The sequence below is a fragment of the Rissa tridactyla genome, chromosome 19, assembly GCF_028500815.1.
Source record: "Rissa tridactyla isolate bRisTri1 chromosome 19, bRisTri1.patW.cur.20221130, whole genome shotgun sequence".
NCBI lineage: Eukaryota > Metazoa > Chordata > Aves > Charadriiformes > Laridae > Rissa > Rissa tridactyla.
This window is the reverse complement of record NC_071484.1, coordinates 2,388,163-2,411,562: the sequence shown is the minus strand read 5'-3', so window position 1 is coordinate 2,411,562 and position 23,400 is coordinate 2,388,163. Positions and strand designations below refer to the sequence as shown.

Below are 23,400 nucleotides of genomic sequence, written 5' to 3'. Positions count from 1 at the left end.
TTTTTTTTTTTTTGCTGTTGTTTCTGTTGCGTAGTTAGAATATTTGAGCTGTTTCAAGTGGGTTTTTATCATTTAATTGTGTTCCTAGCAGCATCTACTGGAGCGCTGAGCAGAGTCAGTAGCAGCTCTCTCCTGTTCTAGGGGTTTTCACGCACAAGGCCAAAAGGGAAAGACAACCAGGGTGCGGGCACAACAACTGGGACTCTTTAATTACGGTTGTGTGGTGGCTGAGAGGAGCTGACTCTGGATTTTACTTTTGTGAGAAAGGGAGAAAACACGTTAATTTCTCAGTGCAACCCACACGGAAAGGATCTGTATTAAAAGAAGCCAATTTGGATAATTAGTTTCCCTGCTTTGCTGCAACTGTACTCTGCTCTCTGAAAGATTCCAATGTGTAGATTATAGACAGAAGTAATTAATTTCAGCAGAAAGAGAGAGCGTCACGTGCAGCAGAAGGCGGAAGAGCTTGGCTTTGAAAAACGGGAAGAAATGTTGAAAAAGATCCTGAATGATCCACTTAGGGCTTTGGCGTAAAATACCTGGCCCAGCTCAATTCTGCTAAGGCTGGGGAGAATGGAGTGGCTCCGAACTGCGGGGAACAAGGGAGCGAGGTGATTTGAGGTCTGCCTCTTTTCGTGCTGTCAGTCTGCTATGCCGTGGCCCCGGAGAGCTGTCCTGGCCCTTTAGCGATTGAGCTGTGATTTCACAAGCCCAACTTTAGTATAAAATGCCACAAACAAACAACGCAAACCCCCCCCCCCCCCCAAAAAAAAAAAACCAAAACCAAAACAACCCCACAAGCCAAACGAGCACAACGTTTAGAGTCAGAAGCAGGCAAAAGTATCTGCTGGGACAGGGCGGTGTCCTGGTCTCTTCAAATGATGGTTTTTCCCCCAGGTAGATTTTTTTTTTCAAAGTAATTGACTTACAAAAATACCTGAACTGAGCATCGTACCTCATGCATTATAAAAATGTTAATTTCCTCAAATCGGAACGTCCTGGGGGGACCCAGCTTCCAGACCTGCAGCAGCAGCTGCTTTCCTTTCACTCGCGGAACCCTCTTCCATCGCTTTTACGGAAGCGTGCGGGAAACAGTGTCCTGAGACTTGCCTGGTGAGCGCTGGCCGTGATTCTCGCTGTACTGATTCTCCCCGAGAGAGCTGCGTATTTCTAGAAATCGGGGCTCACAAAGAAAGCAGCATATGTTTGGTTGTGAGCAGATGCTATAAATCGCTTTGAAAAGCGTAAGGCTGGAGTGCAGAGAAGCATCACGATACTCAGCTGCTGCTGAAGGAGGTAGTCATTCTGCTGCATTGCAGATACACTGAGCACGGCCATCCCTACGATCTGCTGCAGTAGGTCGCACGCAGTCAGCAGGTTTGGGTTGTACCGTCCTATCCGTGACTGGCTGCACAGAATAATTTTGGTAACAGGGCCACGAAGGGCTTTAACACTTCCATTTGGTGCTCCTGGTCTAGAGCTGGGAGTTTGACCTTGGATCACTGAAAGGATTTATCCCCAAGATGCTGCTGTAGATCTTTTTCATGCTTCATTTTCTGCATCCTGCGAGTTGGACAAGCGTGAGTCACCGCTCTGTGACGCAGGAGTTCATGGGATGCAATGCATTATTATAGCACTGTGTTGGTTTGATAACTTCTGCTGTCTTAAGTTCCGTTGACATACGTTGGGAGTCCTCAAGATGGAAGCATTTTGGAGAGAGAAACAAGTGCTGCAAACAGCTAGGCAGTGAAGGGGAGGAAGTCGGGGCAGGTTATCTCAAGGGCAATTATTTTTTTTTTTTAGGTTGAGAACGGACTAATTATTCTTACCTTTTATTCCTGCCTTTGACATGGGAAGACCATCCCTCTTATCTCATGCCAGGTTAGTTATCTGAAGAGCCCTTGAGGAGCCCTGCTGAATGATTGACGTGGGTTTCCAAATGCGCACCAGAGGAATATCTGCCCATACGGTTCAGACACTTACTGGCACCTTTACGTAGATGTGGAAATTAGCCTCTCTCTCAAAAAGAGCTATGCTCTTTCTTCACAAACGTAAAAACTAACAGACACACAGGTTAATATTATCTGTTACAGTTTCTGCTGGTTTGCCCAGCCCGGCCAGCAGCCATCCCAACCGCCAGGGTCCTGGGCCCGGTCTGGAGCCCTTCTTAAGAACCGTCATCACAGCCATGGCTTGGTTCTGCTGGGTTCAGGCCAGGCGTTACCCGTGAGTGAGAGCAGCAGCTTCATCCGTTAGAGCTCTCGGGAGGTATCTGGGCCTGGTGATTCGTTGTTCCTTTTGTTCATTTACAAGCAGAAGCTGTTACGGAGGTTGAGATTTCCCCCGTGTGTCTCCATGAGCTCCCCAAGCTCCTTCCTGGTGAACATCAGTGTGGGGATATGCATTTAGTTTTCCCTGCTGTTGCCTTATTTTGAACGTTCTGAATACTTAGGTCGCTTACAGCCTGTTGGAAACTGCCTGCTCCTGCTGTCCTTGAGAAGAAACATGGTTGTTCCTGTGCCTTTTGCAGATTTTTCTCCAAGAACCTGTCAGGATTTGACCTTTCCTAATGTCACTTGGATGGAGATTTCTTTCAGGAAGCCAATCTCTTTTTTTTTTTTCTTTTTTTCCTTTCTTCCTTCCTGGCATCCCTTTGCCTGCTGGCAGGCTCTGCTATCTTTCTGGGGTGCTGGAGATGTTTTTGGGGGATGGTATGCTCCAATGTAGTAATTCTAATTTGTATCAAATCTTTGCAGATAAGCCCACCCCCCTGCAGTATTTTTACTGTGTATCCTCATTTTCTTGCATTTCACTTCTTTGAAGTGAAACCCAACAGTGGTGGAGTTTGTTTCTTCCTGCAGAGATGCCGAGTCCATACACATTACAGTCACTGCTGTGTTTCGAGCCAAACTTAGTGCACTGCTCAGGATCCATCTCACTTTTAAGAAGCTTTAATCTTGCATCTTTTACTGTCTGATGAGCTGCTTCTGGTAGGGTGCTATTTGTCGTCAAGTGTATTTCTAGGTGAGGTATTCCGGTAGCATAGCTGGAACTTGTATTTTGCCTACCGGCATGTTTGTCTAACGCTCTGCAACATAATACCTTGCTTTCCAGTTGGTTGCGTATTGATATTGATTCGAATTACTCAGGCTGATACACTCTGTGCTGGAAACCTCCTGATTTCAGTCCTGTCTTCCTGGACAACTTCTCTCTTTTATCTACTACTCAATTTAAAATTAAACGCTCCTCGGAGCAACATTCAGTCTGGAAACATCATCTCCCTTGGCCTGATGTCAACGTTTTCCTAATACAGCCAGAGACGCTGTTGCCCATCTTTGCTGCAAGGGCACGTTGCTGACTCACGTTCAACTCGTTGTACACCAGGTCGTCTTCTGCAAAGCCAGTTTCCAGCCAGTTGGCCCCCAGCCTGTACCGGCGCGTGGGATTATTCCTTCTCAGGTGGAGGACTTTGCATTTTCCTTTATTGAACTTGGTGGGGTTTGTGTCAGCCCATACCTCCACCCTGTCGAAGTCCCTCTGAATGGCAGCACGCTCAGCAGGTGTGTCATCTGCAGACTGGCTAAGTGCGTGCTCTGTCCCATCACCCCACTCAGGAATGCAGAGTTCAATTAGTTTTGGCCGTGTATGGACACCTGGGGTAGGTACCCCTCTGGTGAGCTGCCTGAAGCTGGACTTGGTGCTGCTCATCACAGCCCGCGGAGCCCAGCGGCTCCGGCAGTTTTCAGTCCACCTGATTGTATTGGTCAGGCCTGATTTTCCTTTGTAAATCCATGCTGTCTGCTCCCAGTCACTGTCTTCTCCTGTAATATGTTTGGCTTCCAGGATTAGTTGCTCCATCTCTTTCCCAGGGACTGAAGTGGGTCTGAGCAGCCTGTGGTTCCTTGGATCCTCCTTCTTGCCCTTCCTGAAGATAGGAGTGACATCTGCTTTCTCCCAGTCCTTGGAAACCTTCCCCGATGACCATGAAGCACCTTTAAATGTCTTGCTCTCCCTCTGTAAGATTTATAGTGAAGAAAACCACCTGTAACAGGTTTATCCAGAAACCTGGGGCAGGAGGAGATGGGAAAGGAAGGGTGTGTGTCCCTACAGCTGGGCTTTTAGGCAGCTAAGGGGTGATTTAGGGCCAGAACCAGAGAAGAGTCGAATCCCTGGTCCACCTGCCAGAGAAGGTATGTATCGCTGTGTGGTAAGTTTAAAGTGTTTTCTTACCCTGCTGTGCCATCAAGCACTCCCAGTTCCTGGAAAGGTTTCGCAAGCTTCCCTGTCTGCCTGGGCTAAAGCTGGTGATAGTTTGGGTTAAAGTCTAGTGGTTTTGGGTGGGCAGGGCCCACATTTCCTCTGCTGTCAAAGGGCCATATGTTCTGTCCTACCGTGTGGCTGAAGCTGTTATACATACATGATGTAACCAACGTATACGTGTGCAGCAGATCTGCTTTTGGATGGCGCTGGATTCTCTGGGCATGTGCAAATGAAAATATACGGAGCGTATGTGGGTGGAACACGTGCGCTGCCAGGGAGCGCGGATGGCCGGGAGCGCGGATGGCCGGGAGCACAGGCCTCGGCTGTTAGTTCATCTAGCCCTTAGTTTCGAGCCACGGATGAGAGGGTTGGTGAGAGGGGAACACCGTGAGTTGGTGGCCTCATGTACCCTGTGGGGGGTTAAAGTACAGGCCGTTGTGAAGGAGGTGATGAAGTGGAACCTGATTCCACCATCGCCCCTGCCACTGTTGCGCGCAAATCCCATCTTCCTTTTGTTTTGCTGTCTTATGCCAAAAAGAAGTCTGCCTGTCACGCGATAAGAGCTACCAGGTGTAGCCTGGGGATAACTGTAAGCAGCTTTTGGCTGTCTTTGTTGCTGACAGCTTAGCTTCTGAGAGTGACGGAGAGGCACATGCCACTGCTGCTGCGTCTGCTCCTGCCCGTTTGAATCGTTCTGTTTCTGTAACTGTTCCTGCTCTTCAGGTGCTCTCTGAGTTCAAGATCTGTTGGTCACCAGCAAACAGGAGCACCAGCCTCAGCCCCTGTGCGGTTTTACTCTTTGTACAGGAATTCCTTCCGTTTTTTTTCTGCCATCAAACTTCTAAACAATGTACCAAGATCCTCATAGAGGCTTTGCGTCTATATCTTGTTGAAATCACAGCTTGTATGGGGGCAAAATATCGATGGTTTGGTGGTAGAGGCTTGAGACGTGAAACCGGTGTCGATTCTTAGATGTAGCAGCCTCGGTCTTTGTGGTTATGGTTTGGTTCTCTTGCATCTGGATAGTGCAGTTCCTGGAGTAAAGGGCTATTGGTGGGGGAGTGGAAGTAGTAATTATTAGTATGATGTCTTGCAGCTGGGCTTTGAGATCACCTGACGTCGCTGGAGGTGCTGGACTCCTGTGAGAGGCTGCTGCGTGCCTGCATCGCGGGGCAGCTCGCAAGCCTCGGTTTTCTCCTTTATAGGACCAGAGATAAGCTGGCTTGTTTCTTCTCAATTCTCACAGCACTGGGAGCGAGACAGAATCCTCCTGGGTATATATTGGAGTAAAACACCGTTTCTTTTCTCTCCTCTAGACACGTTGTTGTGAAGACTTCTCCCAACCACAAATACATTTTCACGCTGAGAACCCATTCCTCAGTTGTTCCTGGCAGCATCGCGTTCAGCTTGCCCCAGGTACTGTATGGTTTGACTTAACCGCTCTGCGGTAGGGTAAGGAAAACCTCCTTTGAGAGCGGGACTGAAGATAACTGTTCTAATTGGAGGGAGACGTCTGCAGAAACGTGTGCTGCAAATTTGATTTCTGATAGCAAAAATTCAAGGAGGCTTTTGCTATAGCTGAAGCAAACTTGTTTAGATTACCTTGATCTATTCTTAGTGCACGGTGGAGTAAAAATACTAGAAAAGGTGTAATTTATCCTTGTAAAAAAACAGCAGAAACAAGCTATTTAAAAAAGAAAAGCTTAAGCAATGTCTGCTGTTCTTTGTGAATTTTTATTGTTCCCTGGTTTCTCTTGACTTTAAAGAGTTTTCCGTGCTGTGTTGCTCTTTTAAAGACCTGCAGAAAGTTTTATTGATTGTAGTCACTCAGTGTTTCTAGATGAAAAATGCAATGTAATGCATACAATAGATTTAACTTGTCTCTTCTTTCTTAATTAAGATCACATGTTAAATGATAGTTAGGATAAATAATTGATACAATTAACTTCTAAATAGGAAAAATGAATCTTGTAGCCTTTAACTGGCGTATACGGGGAGTTATAACTCCCCAGTTCCCCATAACATGGAACTGCAACAACCGTGGTCACCGATTTAATGTTATCGTGTTTTCCTGGCCTAGAAGCTCAGTCTCTGTGCTGCAAACGCAAGATTATTTTTTTCCTCAACAGATGACTTGGCAGAGGCCCCAACGCTTCTTCTTGTGTTTTGATGTCTTGTTCAAATTCAGATTTGTCCGTGTGAGTGGGTGAAGAGGGCGTTATGTTAACCCTATGCATAGTTATGATTTGTGATGCCCAAACTGAAGAACGGTTATCGGTGGAAGATATTTGTATTGCAGGGTTAAAGTAGATGCGTTCATGGTCCAGGGTTCGTTTTTGTAGATTCCAGTAGTTTCTGTAAAGCTGGGAGAGCTGCTCCTCTGCTAAGGAATGAGGTAGGTTGCTTAACCCTAAAAAGTGACTATGGTAGCAAGTGTAACGGCTGCTGGTAGAGGGATGTTTCATTTGAGCGTTCCTGGTGCTAGGATTTAATTTCCAGTATTTCCTGAAGCCTTGGATAACTGCAACCAGCGTTACGCAAAGTGTGTGTTTATCTCATGTATTCCCAGAGGGTCACGTAGCGTACACTTAAGCTCTGAGACCTCCGAGAAAGTCTCTTGTGCATTCGTTACACACATGAAGTTCTTGACCACCTTGATTCTGGAATAATCTGAACTCGGGCCTAAATACCGAAAGCCAGGAAAAATTTTGTGTACTGCAGAGCCCGAAAGAGGAAGGGCTGTGCAGCCACGACAGACTTCTTAGCACAAAGTACCCAAATGAACGTAGGAATTGAGCTACATCTCTTGTCACAGAGAAAATCGCAACTGATCTTTCTGGCTGAACTTGGGCAAAAATCTGGTGAGAGGCGTAACCTGGAGGGTTTCAGCAAAGCCCGGAGTTCGCAGGAGTACCAGCGTGCCTGCCTGCCGTTCTGGTACTGGTGGCCATCAGAGCCTGGTGCTGTGGGGGAGGCGAGTTTAGGGCTTCTCTTGCAGAAGGATTGGAGTGTCAAGGGGAAGGGGGCGAATTCTTCCTGGCCTTGCATGTAAGTAGTGGAAGCTGTAAAGCATGAGGTGAAATATGGAAGCATGGTTTGTTTTCACCGTCTTGGGACTACCAGTAAGTACACATAAGACTTACTGCTCTGAGCTTTGATTTATGTCAGATTGATCCCTGTTGTTCCAAGGGGATTCTTTCCTTAAGCCTAACTTCTGTCTTGAACCACAAACATATTGGAGAGGGAGTATAGGGGGGGAATTTTCATTTTTTAAAAAAAGGTCATTGTATTCCTTCTCCCAGACTTGTTCCTTCCAGATAAAAAGCCAAACATAAATGACCATAAAGTACAACATTTCAAATGCGATCATACCAGAGCCTTGGGTAACGATACTTATATATTTTTTGTGATTCATGCCTCTCTAAGGCCTGGGTATTTGAGAGAGGGTGGATACTGCATCGCCTGAGATGTGGACTGTAAATACACACTAACCAGTCTGTAGCACAGAAGCCATTGGAAAAATACCATTTTTTGCAATTATCAAGCCAGAACTTTAGGCGTAGTTAAAGGTCATAGATTTTCGCGTCGCGTAATTATTGAACCATTTCCCACCTCTGGTACAGTTCCGTGCTGCACAAATCTTTTAGAGGAATTTGAAGGGACCTAAAGGCTTTGTCGCTAGTTCTCTGAACTAGTTTTGTTTTAGGTAATTTTATAACTTAAGGCATGTTACAACAATTTCCTGCAACTGCTATACACGTGTAAGCTTTTAAAGTGATCGTGGGGTGTATGGCAGCCTTTCTTGCCTGCTGCACTACCTCCTGCCTGATCAGCACCCGAGCTTTGGTGGGAAATGAGCAGAATGACGACATCCCCACCCAGTACGGTCGCTTCTGCCTCTGTGACGGCGGGGGGGCGAGCAGTGGCATGAAGGAGGTTGGGCAGAACAACCTCCTGAGGTCAGAAAATAGAATTAGTAATAGAAACGATTCCGTGTTTTTGATTTGTTTCCTTTTAATTTGGGAGTCTTTGTAAGAACCCATTGTGCCGTTTTTTGCTGCTGCTTAAGGCTCTCACAGGGGAGCTGCGTTTCTGAAGGTGCTGGCTTTGAGTGAGCATTTGTTCTACTGAAGGACAGGCTTTCTGACGGCTTTGTCTTGTTTTTACAGAGAAAATGGGCTGGACTTTCCATCGGACAAGAAATAGACGGTAAGTCAGGTGGCAGTGTGATCACCACAAATAGTTTATAAAAGCCGAAGTCCGTGTTTCCCTACTGAAGTGAAACCGAATTTGAAAATTTCAGATCTTCAGCCCTTCTTCAGGTAATGTGAGGCCCTCATTAGTGAAAGGGAGTTGCTCTCCTGTCTGCAGGCTTTCTGTCTCTTAATGTTTTCAAAACCTGGAGGACTGTTCTGACTGTTACCTTCAGAGCTCTGCTTGTCTGTCAGCATAGCTGTGTACGGGACATCCGTGTCCACGTGCAGGTGTGGACATTTAACGTGTCCTGGATACTCTGTTCTCATGGCTTTGGAGAACACTTCCCAGCTAACAGAAAACAGCTCTTGCCGTTGAGGGTATTCTTGGCATCTAAATTTGAGTATCGAGAATGGGGACGTTTTAGTGCCGAGAGCTGCCAAAGCCCAGCAGTGTGCTCTGGAGAGCTGGAGCGATGAGCTTTGTGAGTAGCACCGATGTTTTCCCCAAAAACTGACTAGAATATTCTGCAGTGCGATGAAGAGAAAGGGTTGCCATCTCGAGTTTTCTGCAAATTGAAGATTTGTATTCCAATTTCGAGACTTAATTGAGCCTGACGAGCCTTTGCCAATGTTGAAAGAGGAGAATGACTTGCATCTCTCAGCTTGCACGCTCTGTCTGTCACTTATTCATGCTGGCTGTCACCGTCACCTCTGGTTTGTGAACGATCGGCGTCTCTGTCGGTTAGAGATGCTGCTGTTTAATCTCTCTGTAGCTTCTGGAGTATTGAGCAAACTCCTGGCAGCAGCTTGTTACAGGAGGGTCTCCGTGTTCTTCGCAAGAACAGATCCAGGTAATGGATCACGTCTGTTCTTCTGGCCACCAGGGATTACCTGTGTGCTCCGGGGGCAGCTGTCTCATCCTTTTCTTTGGGAAGGCTGCTGTGATGAAGCCTGCTCTGATGGCTGGCTGGCTGACGGTCGTTGAGGCGGAGCAGACTGCGTTAAGTTTTGCCGTTTGAGGTGTTCACCGTGATTCCAGGGAATTCTCCTCGCGTTTGAGGGTTGTGGGCAGAGCTGATGACTCCATCCTGTGTCAAAAAGTGGGGAGGACCTAGAGGGAGAAGCAGTGCCGCTGTGGATGTGAGGTGCTGTGAGGGGACCTCGCTCCTTGGCCGTTTGTTTGCCCGGTCTCAGCAGGTCCCCGGGCGTGGATCGGTACTCGCGTGTGAAGTCTGAGGCCTTTGTGGATCTCTCTGTCGTGACAAAGTGGGTCTGTGCCCCTCTGCACAACCGGGTGCCTCACAGATCTTGCTTGGAAGCCATTTCTTTTTGCTAGCTGATTTTGTTTGGTTTTTTAAACTGCACAATAACCTATAATGAGGGGGGGAGACCTGTAAATTGTTTCTCACCCTTGTTTGGTTGCTGATCACGTGCCAGCTGGCTTATAGGTAAACGCTTTTTAGCACTAGAGTTATTTGGGGAAAAAACCACTAATATTCAGCATGATTAGCTGTTAGAGCAGATTTGCGATTGCACTTGTGCTAGACCTTGCTATAAACTTACCGACTATGTGGGAACATGGATTAAGAAAAATCATGCAGTAATTTTATGCAGAATGACTCAATGTCATCTGACTCCCCTCTGAATGCAAAGGATTTGTAACGCTATTCTACAGGCAGGGAGAAGTATTCATAAACCGAGTGATTTACCAGGGCGCTCTCTTTGTCTTGTTCCCTTAATAACGTGAAAACTATGATTTAAATGTCAGTTTTAAATGCAGTCCACTGCTTAGTGGCGCAGTGAAGCCGAGTGCCGTCGAGCCCCTAATGCAACGGTGGAGGCTTTCCCGGTGAGTGAATCCTGTGAGTTTGGGGAACGGCTGAGTGCCATGAGTGGACACGGTGTTGTCTTGCCTTCAGCGTGGTTCAGCTTCCTCAGCACCCGTGTTACCGCTGGAGATGCAAACCTGGAGCCGGGGGCTGCCTGCTTCAGCTGCACCCTCGGCTCCGGGAGGTCGCTGCTCCCTCCTCAGCTGCCCCCTGTTCCTAGGACGTTGCAGGCTTTTGGAGCTGGTGCTGTGTGTTGCTCACTGGACTGCGTCCCCAGCGGTGTTTTACTGTTCTCCTCCTCCTCTCGTCCCCAGCATTCAGTCCTTGGTGCAAGGGCTACTCGTATTCAGTTGACACCTCGGTTCTGTGATGTGACCAGGGACCGATACTGTCTCTGGAAGCTTTTGTTTGACAAAGCCCTGGGATAGGCAGGTAAAGGGAAATGGCTGCCCTGAAGCAGCCTGTAAGGTAAGAAGAACTCCTGTTGTGCCCTCGCAGGACCAAAGTCCCTCCTTCATTAGCCCTGACTTGTGATAACCCTGCGGCCATTCCCTTTCTGAAAGAGCTAGTTGATACAGTAGATGTGCCTCAGTTCAGGAATTGGCTTAGTGTTCCTTCTTTATCCTGATTTCCTGCAAGATCTTCCTTTGACAGCTCAGTTCCGGGTGGCCTATTCTTATACCAGGAAGGACGTTAAATGCGCATGCTGTGGTGACCCACGTGTTGTCTGGTAACAACTTACGCAGGAGGCAGGCTCTCTTTATTCCCTGAACTGGAGCGAATCCTGTGTCACATAGCATGCTGCGTGCTTGTTTAGACGTCGCATCTTCCCGGGAGTCTGCAGGTTTGTTCTGGAACCATTCTGCTGCCGAGAGGCTCGATAGGAAATAGGAGGTTATGGGTGAAGTACGTTTCCCGTATTCACCTCCTGCTTCATCCTTAGCTGTGACCTCTGTGTCGGATGAGACTTCCTTCTCTAGCCTCAAAGCAAACCTCTAATGTTCCTCAGTCTTCTGCAGGCACATCCGCTTCTCTCCTTTGCAGTCCGGCTTGGGAATTATTAGGGCTATCTGCTTTGTGAGATCCCGTCCTTTGAGCAGTTGTGCTGAGGCAGTATCTCGTGGACCGTATTCTTTCCTTTCTGTCCTCTTTCCTCCAGCAGCAGCAGCCCTAAGTGGCCCCTTGCTATACCTGTGGGGTGTAGGGGCGGTTGACAGTGACCGTGAAGTACCTTCTGTGCCACTCTGCTTTCTGCCACCTTTCAAGGGCTATTCAGTTGATTCTGTATTACTGAAGGTAGCCCAGGGCACGTCAGGACGGGCCCACGTGCACCTTGGGGTCGGGGCTATTTCCCTGTGTCAGAGAGGAAGGGTGGGCGATGCTTCATTCTGGGCTGTAGAAGCCTGAGAGATTAAATCACTGAGCTTGAATGTGCAGGTAATCCAACTTTCTGCCACCCAGTCTGGAGAAGAACTGGTCAGTCTCTTGCTGCAGAAAACAAGTGATGACCTCTTGTCACTGCTTTTTTGGGCAAGACCACTCTCGATGTTTGCTTTTGGGCTTTCTCAAGACGTGTCCTCCAAACCCTTAGATATAGGTACAGCTATCGTGGAGCTACAGCACGTGTGAAGTTGCTGTCACTGTCCTCAGCCCCCAAAGCTCGTATGGTGTTTGAGCTGTTTTAAAGGAGACTATTAGAGATTTTAAAGAAATGCAGGGATTTTCGGTGCAGTGGAGATAACGTTTGCTGGGTTTTTGATCTTGTAGTAGAACATGGATGTAAGAGAAATAAGGGTCTCTATCAGAAATAATATATTCAGTTTTATTAAGTACTCATTCTGAATGGAAGAACACGTATTGCCAAAGTTACAGGAGGTTTAATATATTGTGGGAAGATCTTGCTGTTCTGAAATACGATCTTTCTCTTTTTTTTTTTTTTTTACCAGTTTCCTTATACACTTTCGACAAGGCTAAGCAGTGCATTGGCACAATGACAATTGAGATAGATTTTCTGCAGAAGAAGAACATCGACTCCAACCCCTACGACACAGACAAGATGGCTGCGGAATTCATCCAGCAGTTCAACAGCCAGGCCTTCTCAGTAGGCCAGCAGGTGCGGGGTTTGGTTTCTTTTTTAAAGCTAAAATGTTCTTAAGTCACATGCTCTTGCTCGTACTACAGTGATGTGAAATACTGAAGAGCGCCAAGGTGCTGGCTCTGTGCGCTGAGGGACAGCTGACAGGCAGAAAGCGTTTGTTGTGTCAATGGTCTCTTTGGGACAAGTTGAACCATCGTGACTTGCACTGAGGGCGTGAGCAGAGTGGTTTAAAATCTGCCTCTTCCTTGTCCGAAGAAATCTATCTTTGTGAGGAAAATCCCAGGGCTTGGGAGAGCTGGGTTCTCTCTCTGTTGTGGCCTGCTCGGATGTAAGCTCCTGGAGTCTTTTGAGAAGTAACTTTTGTCTTTCGTCTGTGTAAGATCAAGTTTTAATTCATTGTCGGTGGCACCTTTCAAGTGCAGTGTATTGGAACGTTTATCGCTACTCTGCAGACTCCAGCAGTGAAATAGGTACAAAGCGTTTGACTTGGGGGTTTCTGGAAGCTGCTGTCCCTGTAACTGAGCCTCCTCAGCTCTGCAGCAGGTGGGCGTCTGCCCCGCCAACATCAGTGGTGGCCTCTGCTTTGCCACATTCTCAGGCCAGGGCGAGGTCTGTCCCCTAGTAGTTCGCGGCTTGCAGGGTCTGAATCTTGAGTCAGTTGCAAATGTAATCTTGGAGGAAAGGAATTGTGTAGAGACAACCCGCTGTGCTGTGGGCTGGACCCTACTTCTGATATTCATTCTGTCTCTCATTGGTGCTGGTTTTGGGGTATCCTTGTAAAACTGAAACGCGAAAGAACAAAAAGGTTTGGGCTAAATTGTTCTCCTTGTCTTGCGCTGGTATTTAAAGTGAGAGGAAGATTTCAAGAGGTGATACAGAACGCTTAGCCAGGGAGAAAAGAGAGGGGAAAGAAAGTTTTCTTGGAAAGAGAATTTTTCTTTGAATTGTTCCATTTGACTTCATGTCCTGCTGCTTCTGATCTGTTACACTGAAGTGTGGGACGCGGAAAGGACACATTCAGTCCACCAGACCTTTACAGGGTAAAAAACTACATGGGATTTGTTGGGTGGTAAACTTAGTCTTAAGGTAAGCTTAGTTTTTTAGCTTTTTAATAAGTTAAAATTCTCTTCTGTTTTTTTCTTTTTTTTCCTTCCACAGCTTGTGTTCAGCTTTAATGACAAACTTTTTGGCCTGTTGGTAAAGGACATGGAAGCTATGGACCCCAGCATTCTCAAAGGAGAGTCTGGAGCAAGCAAAAAGCAGAAGGTAGGCTGGCAGGAATTCGCGTTCAGAGATTTGGGTACCGATCGGATCTTGCTGCAAGGAGGGATTTATGTTACTTGCACTTGGAGAAGTTGCACATTTATTTCATTTGGCTGCGTCTCTCGCCTCAGAGAAGACAAGGAGCGTTGTTTTCAATTTAATGCAGTCTCTCCTGTGCTTGTGTGGCTGGAGCTTGGAGCTGCACCCATTGAAGTGCACAGCTGGGGAAGGTACAAGGAATATCTTTTGGTCTTTATGTACTAATTCATGGAAAAATCCTCTTTTGAGCCTTTTTGTCTTCCAGATATGTCCAGTTTTGATTTTTATTTTTCTTCCTTCTGTAGAAAGAACATGGTTTTATTTTCTTCTTTACTTGCTAGATCTTGCTGAAATAGAATAGTTGGTTTTGAATTAAAGAAATAGCTTTAAAAAGCCGACTTACTGTACCTGATGAGCTTCTGCATTCAATGATAGTTTTAGAGGAGGTGTTGGTATATTGCGTTCTTCCAATGACTTTTCTAGTGGACCTTTTCCTGCTGTTTCTTGCCCTCTGAGACGCGCTTGGAGAGATACCGAAGGAGCAATCTGTGGTTGAGCCTAATAGCTTAATGTAATTATTTGTTTCCTTCCCTTTTGCAGATTGAGGTTGGTTTGGTTCTTGGAAACAGTCAGGTTGCCTTTGAAAAAGCTGAGAACTCCTCCCTCAATCTGATCGGTAAGTCCCACTGTATCCAAAGAGATAAATAATGCTTGGAAGTTTGCTGCTTTTCAGGCCTCTGAGACTTGTGTGTCTCAAAGTTTGTTTTGCTGGTTACATCCCTTGACCTAATCCGTTGAAAGCCGCATCTCAAAATGTCTCCGAGGTGTCATTTAAACCAGCAGATGACTGGATTTGGTCCCTTAGGAACCTGTCACACCCTTTAGAAAGCCGTTTGTAGATGCTCAGGTGTCTCTGAAACCCACCGCACCGAGAGGACACTGTCCCTCCAGCAGACGTTGCTGCTTCTAAACAGGGGCTGTGTAAAAGTTACTGTCCCCCCCCCCGTATGAAGCTCCGCAACTGAGTGAGGTACTGGAGCAGTTCTGCGCGTCTCTGTTACGTGTTTATTAGCACGGTGTGTCTAAAATACACAGACACAGAGCTAGGAGGAGAAGAGGTGAGTGTCCGACAGCAGCAAACGGGGTTAGATGTGTGGAGAAGTTATCCTCAGCGCTCCAGGCTCCTAGGCCGGGATTAGAAAGGCACCGTGGAACAGTAGCTTCAGCAAAAGTCAGCAACTATTTTAACTCTTTAAACATCAGAGTGTGATATTTTTCAGGGACACTAACAAGCCAACACCTCTTTAATTGAATTTAATTACAGCAGCAGGGAAATAGGGAATTGAGAACTTTTTTGACTGTGTAGCCAAAATTTCGAAGCGAGTGCAAAACTTCGGAAAATCCCATCTCTAATGAGACCTCTTCTTCAAGGAGAGAGGGTGGCTTCTGAAGAGCACTTCAGGTTCCTTGGCTTCTGAAAGTCCTGCTCTTCAGAAGCTGGTGGCAGCTGCAAAACACAGCACAGACGGCTGATTCCGTCTGTCTGTTTAACGGTTTGCACAGCGAGATCATTAACAAAACTGTGAACTTTTTAAAAAAGAGACAGTTTCTAAAACCTCAAGGAAACAAATCTTTCTGTACAGTTTCAGAGTTTACTAGCAAAGAAATTGGGGGATGATTGACATGTCCTCCACACATCCATTTACAAAGAAACTGGTGTAGGGCTGGGGAGGAGTCTGGCGTGTTCCCACAGAGCCACCAGCTTGAGCGATGGGGACCTGGACCACAAAGCGGGTGGTGAGGGCCCTTCCCTGCCGTTGTGCCTGTGCCCTGGGACCGCGGTGGGTGTCCTGCGGAACAGATACACGCTCTGTCAGCCTGGCTGTTCCTTTCTCACCAGCATTACAAAGTGGACAAAGCTTTGCAAGCCTACGGTTGCAAATACCTCCCTTGCTGGTAATACGGCTCTAGGCTTTCTTTTCTGGGTGTGATTCAAGTCCTGGACTCGGACACTCTTATTTTTCTTTTTTCTTCTTTTCCTTCCCTATTTTTTCCCTCTTCCACAAGCTAAGAAAACCGGTGCTTTTGCTGCTGCTGTTCCACAGATAACAAGTGGCAGGCGGAGGCCACTGTGAGCCTGGCCAGCTCAGATGAGCATCAGTCGAGTGCTCAGTTGAGCTTTAATACTCATTATTTTTGCGGTAGGCTTCAAAGCACAGCTCTGCTTGACTGTGAACGCTCGGTAATTTGAGTATTTGGTACAGAAATAAAACATATGAGGGTAGTAGCCACTTGGGAACGAAGAATTCAACTCATTTGGCGTTGCAGAAGCTCGTGGCAGAGGCTGAGTTTTGACGCTGCCCTGAAACGTCTTCCCTCGGACGCGAGGCTGTGACTTCTTGTTCTGTAGTTGTCTGCTTCCCGTGCTGCCGTCACCCCAAAAATGGGGAGACGTGAGGCCGTTGTGTGACCACACGCCTCGCATCGTACCTGGACGTTTTCGTCTGAAAGTACAGCCAGCCCTCTGTACCGAAAAGCACCCCAGCAGAGGTCCGTGGGCTGAGTTGGAGCTGACTGTAATTAAGCATATTAACAAGGATACAGGCTTTAAGAGCACTGAATAAAATTTGCATGGGCAATTAGTTCATAGCTGTGATTATGTGATTACAGCCTGTTTAGTTTTTACTGTGTTTTGATAGGACCCAGCTTGAGGTGAGTATTAACAAAAGGCAATTTATTGCTTTGGAGCAAGCAGTGATATTTTACCTGGTTAACATTCAGAGCTGCGTGATGACCTGTGCTCTCCCTGCTGGCACGCGGAGGGGTGAAGAGGGGTCCTGGGGGAGAGCGGATGGGTTGGAAATAGGGATCTTCCACTGTGACTCAATTTCATTACCTGCAGACAAGACAAAAGAGTTGCTTATGCCTCAATTTCCTTCTGTCAGATTGGTGCTTTATTTAATCTCCTCATTGATCTGAGGTAGAGCTACTTAATGTGCTTTGTTAGTCTCTGGAGAGTTGTAAAGTTGTGAATAATTAAATTCTGAGAGAGGAGATTAAAGTAAGTGTCACTGCGCACTGCCTTCAATAAAGGGCCTTTATTTTTTTCAATAGAAAAAATTGTGATCATTTAAAAAAAAAAAAAGCCAATTCTATTTCTTCTAGTTAGCATAAAATCGTGTGTTATAAAACTACTGGATGATGTTTCAATTCAATCTGCAGGATGCAGCCAGAAGGGGGGGGTGTAGGCTCAGCGCTGCAGGAGGAGCAGCCCTGGCTGAGCCGGCGGATCTGAGAGCAGTGGTGGGGCAGGGAGATGGGAAATGCGGAGGGATGGCAGGTCTGAGAGCAGTGGTGGGACAGGGAGATGGGAAATGCAGAGGGATTTCAGGTCTGAGGGCGGTGGTGGGGCAGGGAGACGGGAAATGCGGAGGGATGTCAGGTCTGAGAGCGGTGGTGGGGCAGGGAGACGGGAAATGTGGAGGGATGGCAGGCCTGAGGGCGGTGGTGGGACAGGGAGACGGGAAATGCGGAGGGATGGCAGGCCTGAGGGCGGTGGTGGGACAGGGAGACGGGAAATGCGGAGGGATGGCAGGCCTGAGAGCGGTGGTGGGACAGGGAGATGGGAAATGCGGAGGGATGGCAGGTCTGAGAGCGGTGGTGGGGCAGGGAGACGGGAAATGCGGAGGGATGGCAGGCCTGAGAGCGGTGGTGGGGCAGGGAGATGGGAAATGCAGCGGGATCGGTGAATGTGCTGCTCCCTGCTGCCCTGCCTGGCGCTGTGTGCTACTCCTGCGTCTTACATATTCTACCATGTTGTCCCTCACCTGTCCGTTAGGGACATGTTCTTGTTTGGGTATTTTTTTTGCTGCTCTTGGAACTGAAGTGTTGATCCCAGCTGTGTTCAGGCCAAGATGAATAGCAGTCTCATTCAGCTAGCGCAGAACCTTTATTTAGTGTGTTCACTGGACATCGAGATGCTAACTCATCACCCGACTCAACTTGAAGTATCTCTAGAAGAGGTTATGGAGCGAATCGACAAATGGCATGATTGCAGTTTGCCAGGGCTGGCTTTTTGGGGGGCTAGTGGTCCCCAGGGCCAATCCTGTAAATGTAAGAGAATACAAGACGTCCAGTTTCTGCATGAATGAAGGATAATCTTCAGTCTTTGCTTTCTCCCTGGGTTTGTGTATTACTGTTGGTTTCTCTGTAGCTGGGCAAAGGGATGTTGCGCAAAGCTATTTGGAAGCGTCGATCTAACTGGTGAGAGTGTCAGTGCTTGGCTCTAAATGCCCTCGGATAGAGTTAAGGTGAGGCTGCGTGGGTTTGACAGCATCTCAGCAGCGTTCTCCTGGGAGCGTTGGTGCTTACTGCCTACCTCCTGAACGCCCTGCGTACTTTAAGGCTTCTCTGGAAAGGGAGTAAGGAGCGCCGTAAGACTGAAACTCGTGTGGTTTGCCCAGAAAAGGGAAAGGAGAGCGGTTACGCCATTGATGGAGACTGCAAAACCTGTGCCTGCGGGACCTGGCGGAGCTTGAAGTACCTCTAGAAAAGGTTGTGGAACCGACAGATAAAATGAAGCCGGGTGGCTTGCCAAGACTGGCGTTTATTCTTCTGAGATGTAAAGGCACTAGCTGACCTCCTAATTGTTCCGCGTAACCTTGCTTAAAATTGCTCTGGTGTCTGAGGACTGGAGGTGGCGAATGTGCTGTCTGGTTTTAAAAGGATCCCAGAGATCTCCAGCTCTGGAGAGCTGCAGGTCTTTGAACCTGAAACCTGTGCAGGAAAAAATCAACAGAAACAGTAATAAAGAATCAAATTAGCGGGTACCTCTTTCGAGACGATGTGCTGGGCAGGGTCAGCCTGTCTTCCGTAAGGCAGCCCTGCTTCCCCCTCCCGCAGGAGCTGATCACGGCCGTCAAAATGCAGTGGGATAAGGGCGGGCAGAGCCTGCTGCTGCTGCAGAGCTCTTGCAGCAAAGTTCCTGATCGGAACGTCTTTAAAAGGGAACTAAAGAGAGCTCTGTGGAAGAGAGGGTCCTTGATGAGCAGACGAGTGACGAAAGGGTAGAAGTAAATAGCCGGTGGAGTTCAGCATGAATCTCTGCGGGGGCCTTGGCTTTTCATTATAATTATTGAATAAACTGGAAAAAAGACGGAGTAGTGAGGAGACGAAGCTTGCTCTTACGGAGCTTGGTGATTAAGAAATAAAATGGCTGAGGAAATTCGATATAAATGAATATAAAATGATGCGTGGGAGGAAGAACGCTTCTAACTTTGGTCAAAACAGCGTTTTGGGCTGAGATCCCAGGAACGACAGCTTCAAGGAAATGCTGGACCCCTGCCGAGTAGCAGCCTGAGCCCTGTGAAGAATTATTAATCATGGTTGTTAAGAATTCTTACACATTATTAATAAAGGAATAGGAATGAAGCGGAGCATAATTTTGTACCTGTGTTTAAGATACAAACAAACGGCGGTTCTAGCCTGCCCGTCTGTTGAAGGAGGTAATAGCAACAGAGAGTACTGGGAGGAGAACAGGGGTGTGCGAGGGAGCAGCTGCTGCGAAAGGGAGGAAGGATGAGGGAGAGCTGCTCTGCCTGGAAGGGCACGGCTGAGGATACGGGAGAAGCCCAACATCACCCCAGGAAGCCTGGAAGAGAATGGACACTGATACTCGTTACTGTCTCTTCAGATATGACACCTGGGGGACATGGAGATGATCCGAGGGCTGGAGCCCCTCTGCTGTGAGGACAGGCTGAGAGAGCTGGGGGGGTTCAGCCTGGGGAAGAGAAGGCTCTGGGGAGACCTTGGAGCCCCTTCCAGTCCCTAAAGGGGCTCCAGGAAAGCTGGGGAGGGACTCTGGATCAGGGAGGGGAGCCATGGGACGAGGGGGAAGGGTTTGAACTAGAGCAGGGCAGGTTTAGATCAGCCATTAGGAAGAAGTTCTTTCCACTGAGGGTGGTGAGACACTGGCCCAGGTTGCCCAGAGAGGGGGTGGAGGCCCCATCCCTGGAGACATTCAAGGCCAGGCTGGATGAGGCTCTGAGCGACCTGATCTAGTTGAAGGTGTCCCTGCTCACTGCAGGGGGGTTGGACGAGATGGCCTTTAGAGGTCCCTTCCCACCCAACACGTTCTGTGATTCTATGGAGTGCGGCAGGAGCTGGCTCGGGCAGAGGGACGGAGGCGCGTGGCTGTGCAGTGGCAGCAGACGTGCTGGGCCGAGTGCTGTAGGGTGCTCTGGGTCCAAGGGGGCTCAGGTACGTTTGTGGCAGAGAAATCTACTGTGGATTCTTAAACCCGTAAGAGCAACACTCGGCCTGAGAAATCCCTGAACTGGACGGTTGGAAAGCTGGGAAAACATTTTCCCAAGTAAGCCGAGTCTCTGACTGCGCTTGTATCCTTGTCGTAGTGCGTCCTCCAGGCTGATGTTCGAAACCAAAAGTCGAATTGGTGGGACGTGGGTCTGACCTGGCAGAACCGTTCTGGTGTTTGTACTTCTGTTCGCTGTCATTCTGTTGGGCTGTGTGTTTGAAACGATTTTTTTTTTTTTTTTCCCCAGGTAAATCAAAGACCAAGGAGAACCGCCAGTCAATCATCAACCCGGACTGGAATTTTGAGAAAATGGGCATCGGGGGTCTTGACAAAGAATTCTCAGATATTTTCCGACGAGCTTTTGCTTCTCGAGTTTTTCCACCTGAAATTGTGGAGCAAATGGGTGAGTGTGATCCGGAGAAGTATGGCCGGGGTACAGGCCTGTTGCTGGTCTGCAAAGCCTGGACGTCAGCTCACGACCTTGTGGTGCTGTCACAGGGCCGTTGCTTTGGGACCTAATAGACTAACGAAGCCTTTTCTTCCCCTGTTGCTCCCAAATGTATTTTGTACTCTTGGTACTTGGCTGGAGAGAGGGACAAATAAACAACAGGAATACTCAGCACTGTACGCGAAACGAATGAGATACGTGGTTTAGCTCAATACTTTGCTGTTGCAGCTGAAACGCTCCCTGTTCTTTTGAATGTGTTGTTTATTCACCGTAGTGAGGCTAAATGCTCCTATTCCCGGCTTAAGAGTCCTGGCTAAACGTTCCTGTTCCTGACTTACTGGCAATGGGCTGTCCCTGTAGGTCAGAGGAAATTCTGTCTTAATCATCCGGCCTTACAGATTAAACGTCTGTCGTCCTGGCAGTTGCGCTATAAACCTGTGTCCCTCTCCCAGCGTTACCCCAAAAAACAGTCTCTTGTGTCGTCTGTGCTTGGTCAGATTTGAAATGCTGGAGAGGATGCACAGGCCATGGCACGCCTTGGAGTCTGTGAAATAAAAACACAGATTCTAAATATAAATTTTGGGGGGGGTCCCATTACTTTGTAAACATGTGCTGGCAGGCAGATAAATGGTGCCGGTTTTAAGTTTTAGTAAGCAGTACGCAGCTGCAGGTGTCTTGTTTTGTCACGTAAAGTGGCTGCGGATGTTATAGCTGGTCCTCGTTCCCTGAATATAATCCCTGTGGGTTCATATTTAAACCTGGAATCCATAGCTGTGTAATTTCTGTGTATGTTTGTATTTCTTGATCCACCTTCCCTCTCCCCAGAAAGGAAGCAATCAAGATTTTGATTACAAAACAGGTTTGCAGCAGAAGATACGTCCTCTTTGCGTGCGGCTGGGTGAAGCGTGTCCATTTCCAGCGCTCGTGGAATTGATGTTAAAGTAAACTTCCCACGAGGTGCGTTAGGTTTTTTTTCTTAGCGATTTGAACACTTAACGGAGAAACACTGAAGAAACGCTGTAGGCTAAATCCAATTAGTGCGTGATTTTTCTCTCTCTCCTGCCTTTTTGCTCCGTATCGATCTGATAGCCGAGGCCTTCTGGGGGCTGATCTTGGTTCTCTTGGCTTTTGTGGCTGTGAGCGACTCATAACTTCTCTGCCTGAGAATATCAGATGCTTAAATTTGTTAAATATTTAGCTGCTCTGCCGAGAGAGGAAATGAGAGAAATGGCGTTGGCTGTGGAAAGAAAAGCGTTTACCCAGACACTCCATTGTGCCCGGTTCAGAAGCGCTGCTGACAGCTGGCCTTTGGATGGACCGACATCCCTTAATTGAAATATTTTTACCTTTTGAAGCAACTGCGATATGTATTCATGGCTGCGGTGCAGAGTCCTTAGCTGCGGCCATATGCGAAGGTAGAAGATTTAGACTTTGCGAGTTCTCATGAGCGTCGCTGTGCTGTGATGAGAAGTACGTTAGCAGGCTGGAGATAATTAGAGCTTGTTTTCATTTTGCTGTAGCTTCACCTGTCTGACTTCCCCGGCCGCCTGCAGCCTGGCAGCATGTTCAGCAGTCCTGGGTCACAGGATTACATTCCCTTGGTGTTATCGTTAGCTGAATTAACCTGGTGCCTGGGCGCTCTGTGGTAACGAAGGGCAGCAGGTAACTTTGCCATGGAGGACCCACGTATCCGTCACGTCCCCATCGGGAAGCTCTGGAGAAGGTCGGGGGCCTTGCTGGCTGCGGGCTGAGGTCGTGGAGCCGCTTTGCAGGGCGTGCTGCTCGGGTGGCTCCTCTTGCTAATTGCTATTGCTTAATGCAGGAAGAAGAAGCTTCTCTGAAGGACCACTAGTATTTTGATTACCCTGGGCAATGAATTAAAGGTGTGCCATATTATTTATATAAATACATATACCCTTACTTGTGCGTGTTTACACACATACTACACAAAGAAACGTTTTTCTGGTAAGAAGTTAGTCTCCAAACAGAGCTCTCGAGCTCTGATTAACCCTAGGGCTAAAGAGCTTATCTGAAATTTGAAAAAACAAAACTTTCTGACATTCATTTTCTTTGCCTTAGTTATAACTTGCTCTTAACTATATTTCAGATCTGAAATGTCAGTGTGACAGCTGTTCACCTTTGTGTATAATTTATTGGGAAAGGAAAAGAAAGAATTTGCTTGCTATCTGGTGCTCCGGTGCTCACCCGTTTCTGTGTTTTGCCCAGTGCTCACAGGCTGCAACTTCCATGCCAAATGCAATAAATATTTCTGTCCCGTAACTACAGAGAGGGTGTATAGACCCTTCAAAAATCGCTCGCAATTTGTGTGTGGTTTACCTAACTTCCAAGGAATGTTCTGCGCTTGGAGCATATAAATCAATATGAGTTAACCATATCATCCAAGGGTGTAAATACTTCTCTGATGCTACGGTCTTTGGTTTATCCAAGAAAGGAAATCTTGGATCAGCTTCAGCTGGTCATTAGACCTTGCTGTAGCTCCCTGCTGCCCTGGGAAGGGGCAGTTTGCTTTTCCCGTACGCGTACCTGCCACCTCTGTGGTAGCTTTGGGCTTGTATGGCTCTGTAGAGAGCTAATACAATTGGAAGTAAAAAAAAAAATACAAGTACTAAAGATAAATGTATAGGGTTAGCATTGAAGTGGATCAGCTCGCTGTTGGCTTGATGTGACGTCGCTACACGATGCCAGGGCAGCGGGCGGAAGGCAGTGGGCAGGGGGGGTAATGTCATTTCGGAACCACAATGGAGCCTTCATTAACATAAGCTGATTGCTTTTATGGCTACAGTTCACTGGAGATGGTTTAGCATTCCGAACATTGGTGATGCCGTTGTCTGTCACCTAATGCTTGACGCTCCATCCCTAGAGGGGTTCAAGGCCAGGATGGACGGGGCTTGGAGCAACCTGGGCTGGTGGGAGGTGTCCCTGCCCAGGGCCGG

The 23,400-nt window shown here is 47.7% G+C and overlaps 1 protein-coding gene across 2 annotated transcripts in view; it reads left to right on the top strand.

The window, feature by feature from the left end:
* The window catches only part of NSF (N-ethylmaleimide sensitive factor, vesicle fusing ATPase), an 85,305-nt gene that overhangs the window by 14,536 nt on the left and 47,369 nt on the right, over window positions 1-23,400 (top strand). For both annotated transcript variants that reach the window (XM_054224536.1, XM_054224537.1), the window contains exons 3-8: window positions 5,577-5,676; window positions 8,430-8,469; window positions 12,232-12,398; window positions 13,542-13,649; window positions 14,286-14,361; window positions 20,246-20,401. In XM_054224536.1, coding sequence (XP_054080511.1) covers window positions 5,577-5,676; window positions 8,430-8,469; window positions 12,232-12,398; window positions 13,542-13,649; window positions 14,286-14,361; window positions 20,246-20,401 — 647 coding nt within the window. The remainder of the gene's footprint in view (window positions 1-5,576; window positions 5,677-8,429; window positions 8,470-12,231; window positions 12,399-13,541; window positions 13,650-14,285; window positions 14,362-20,245; window positions 20,402-23,400) is intronic.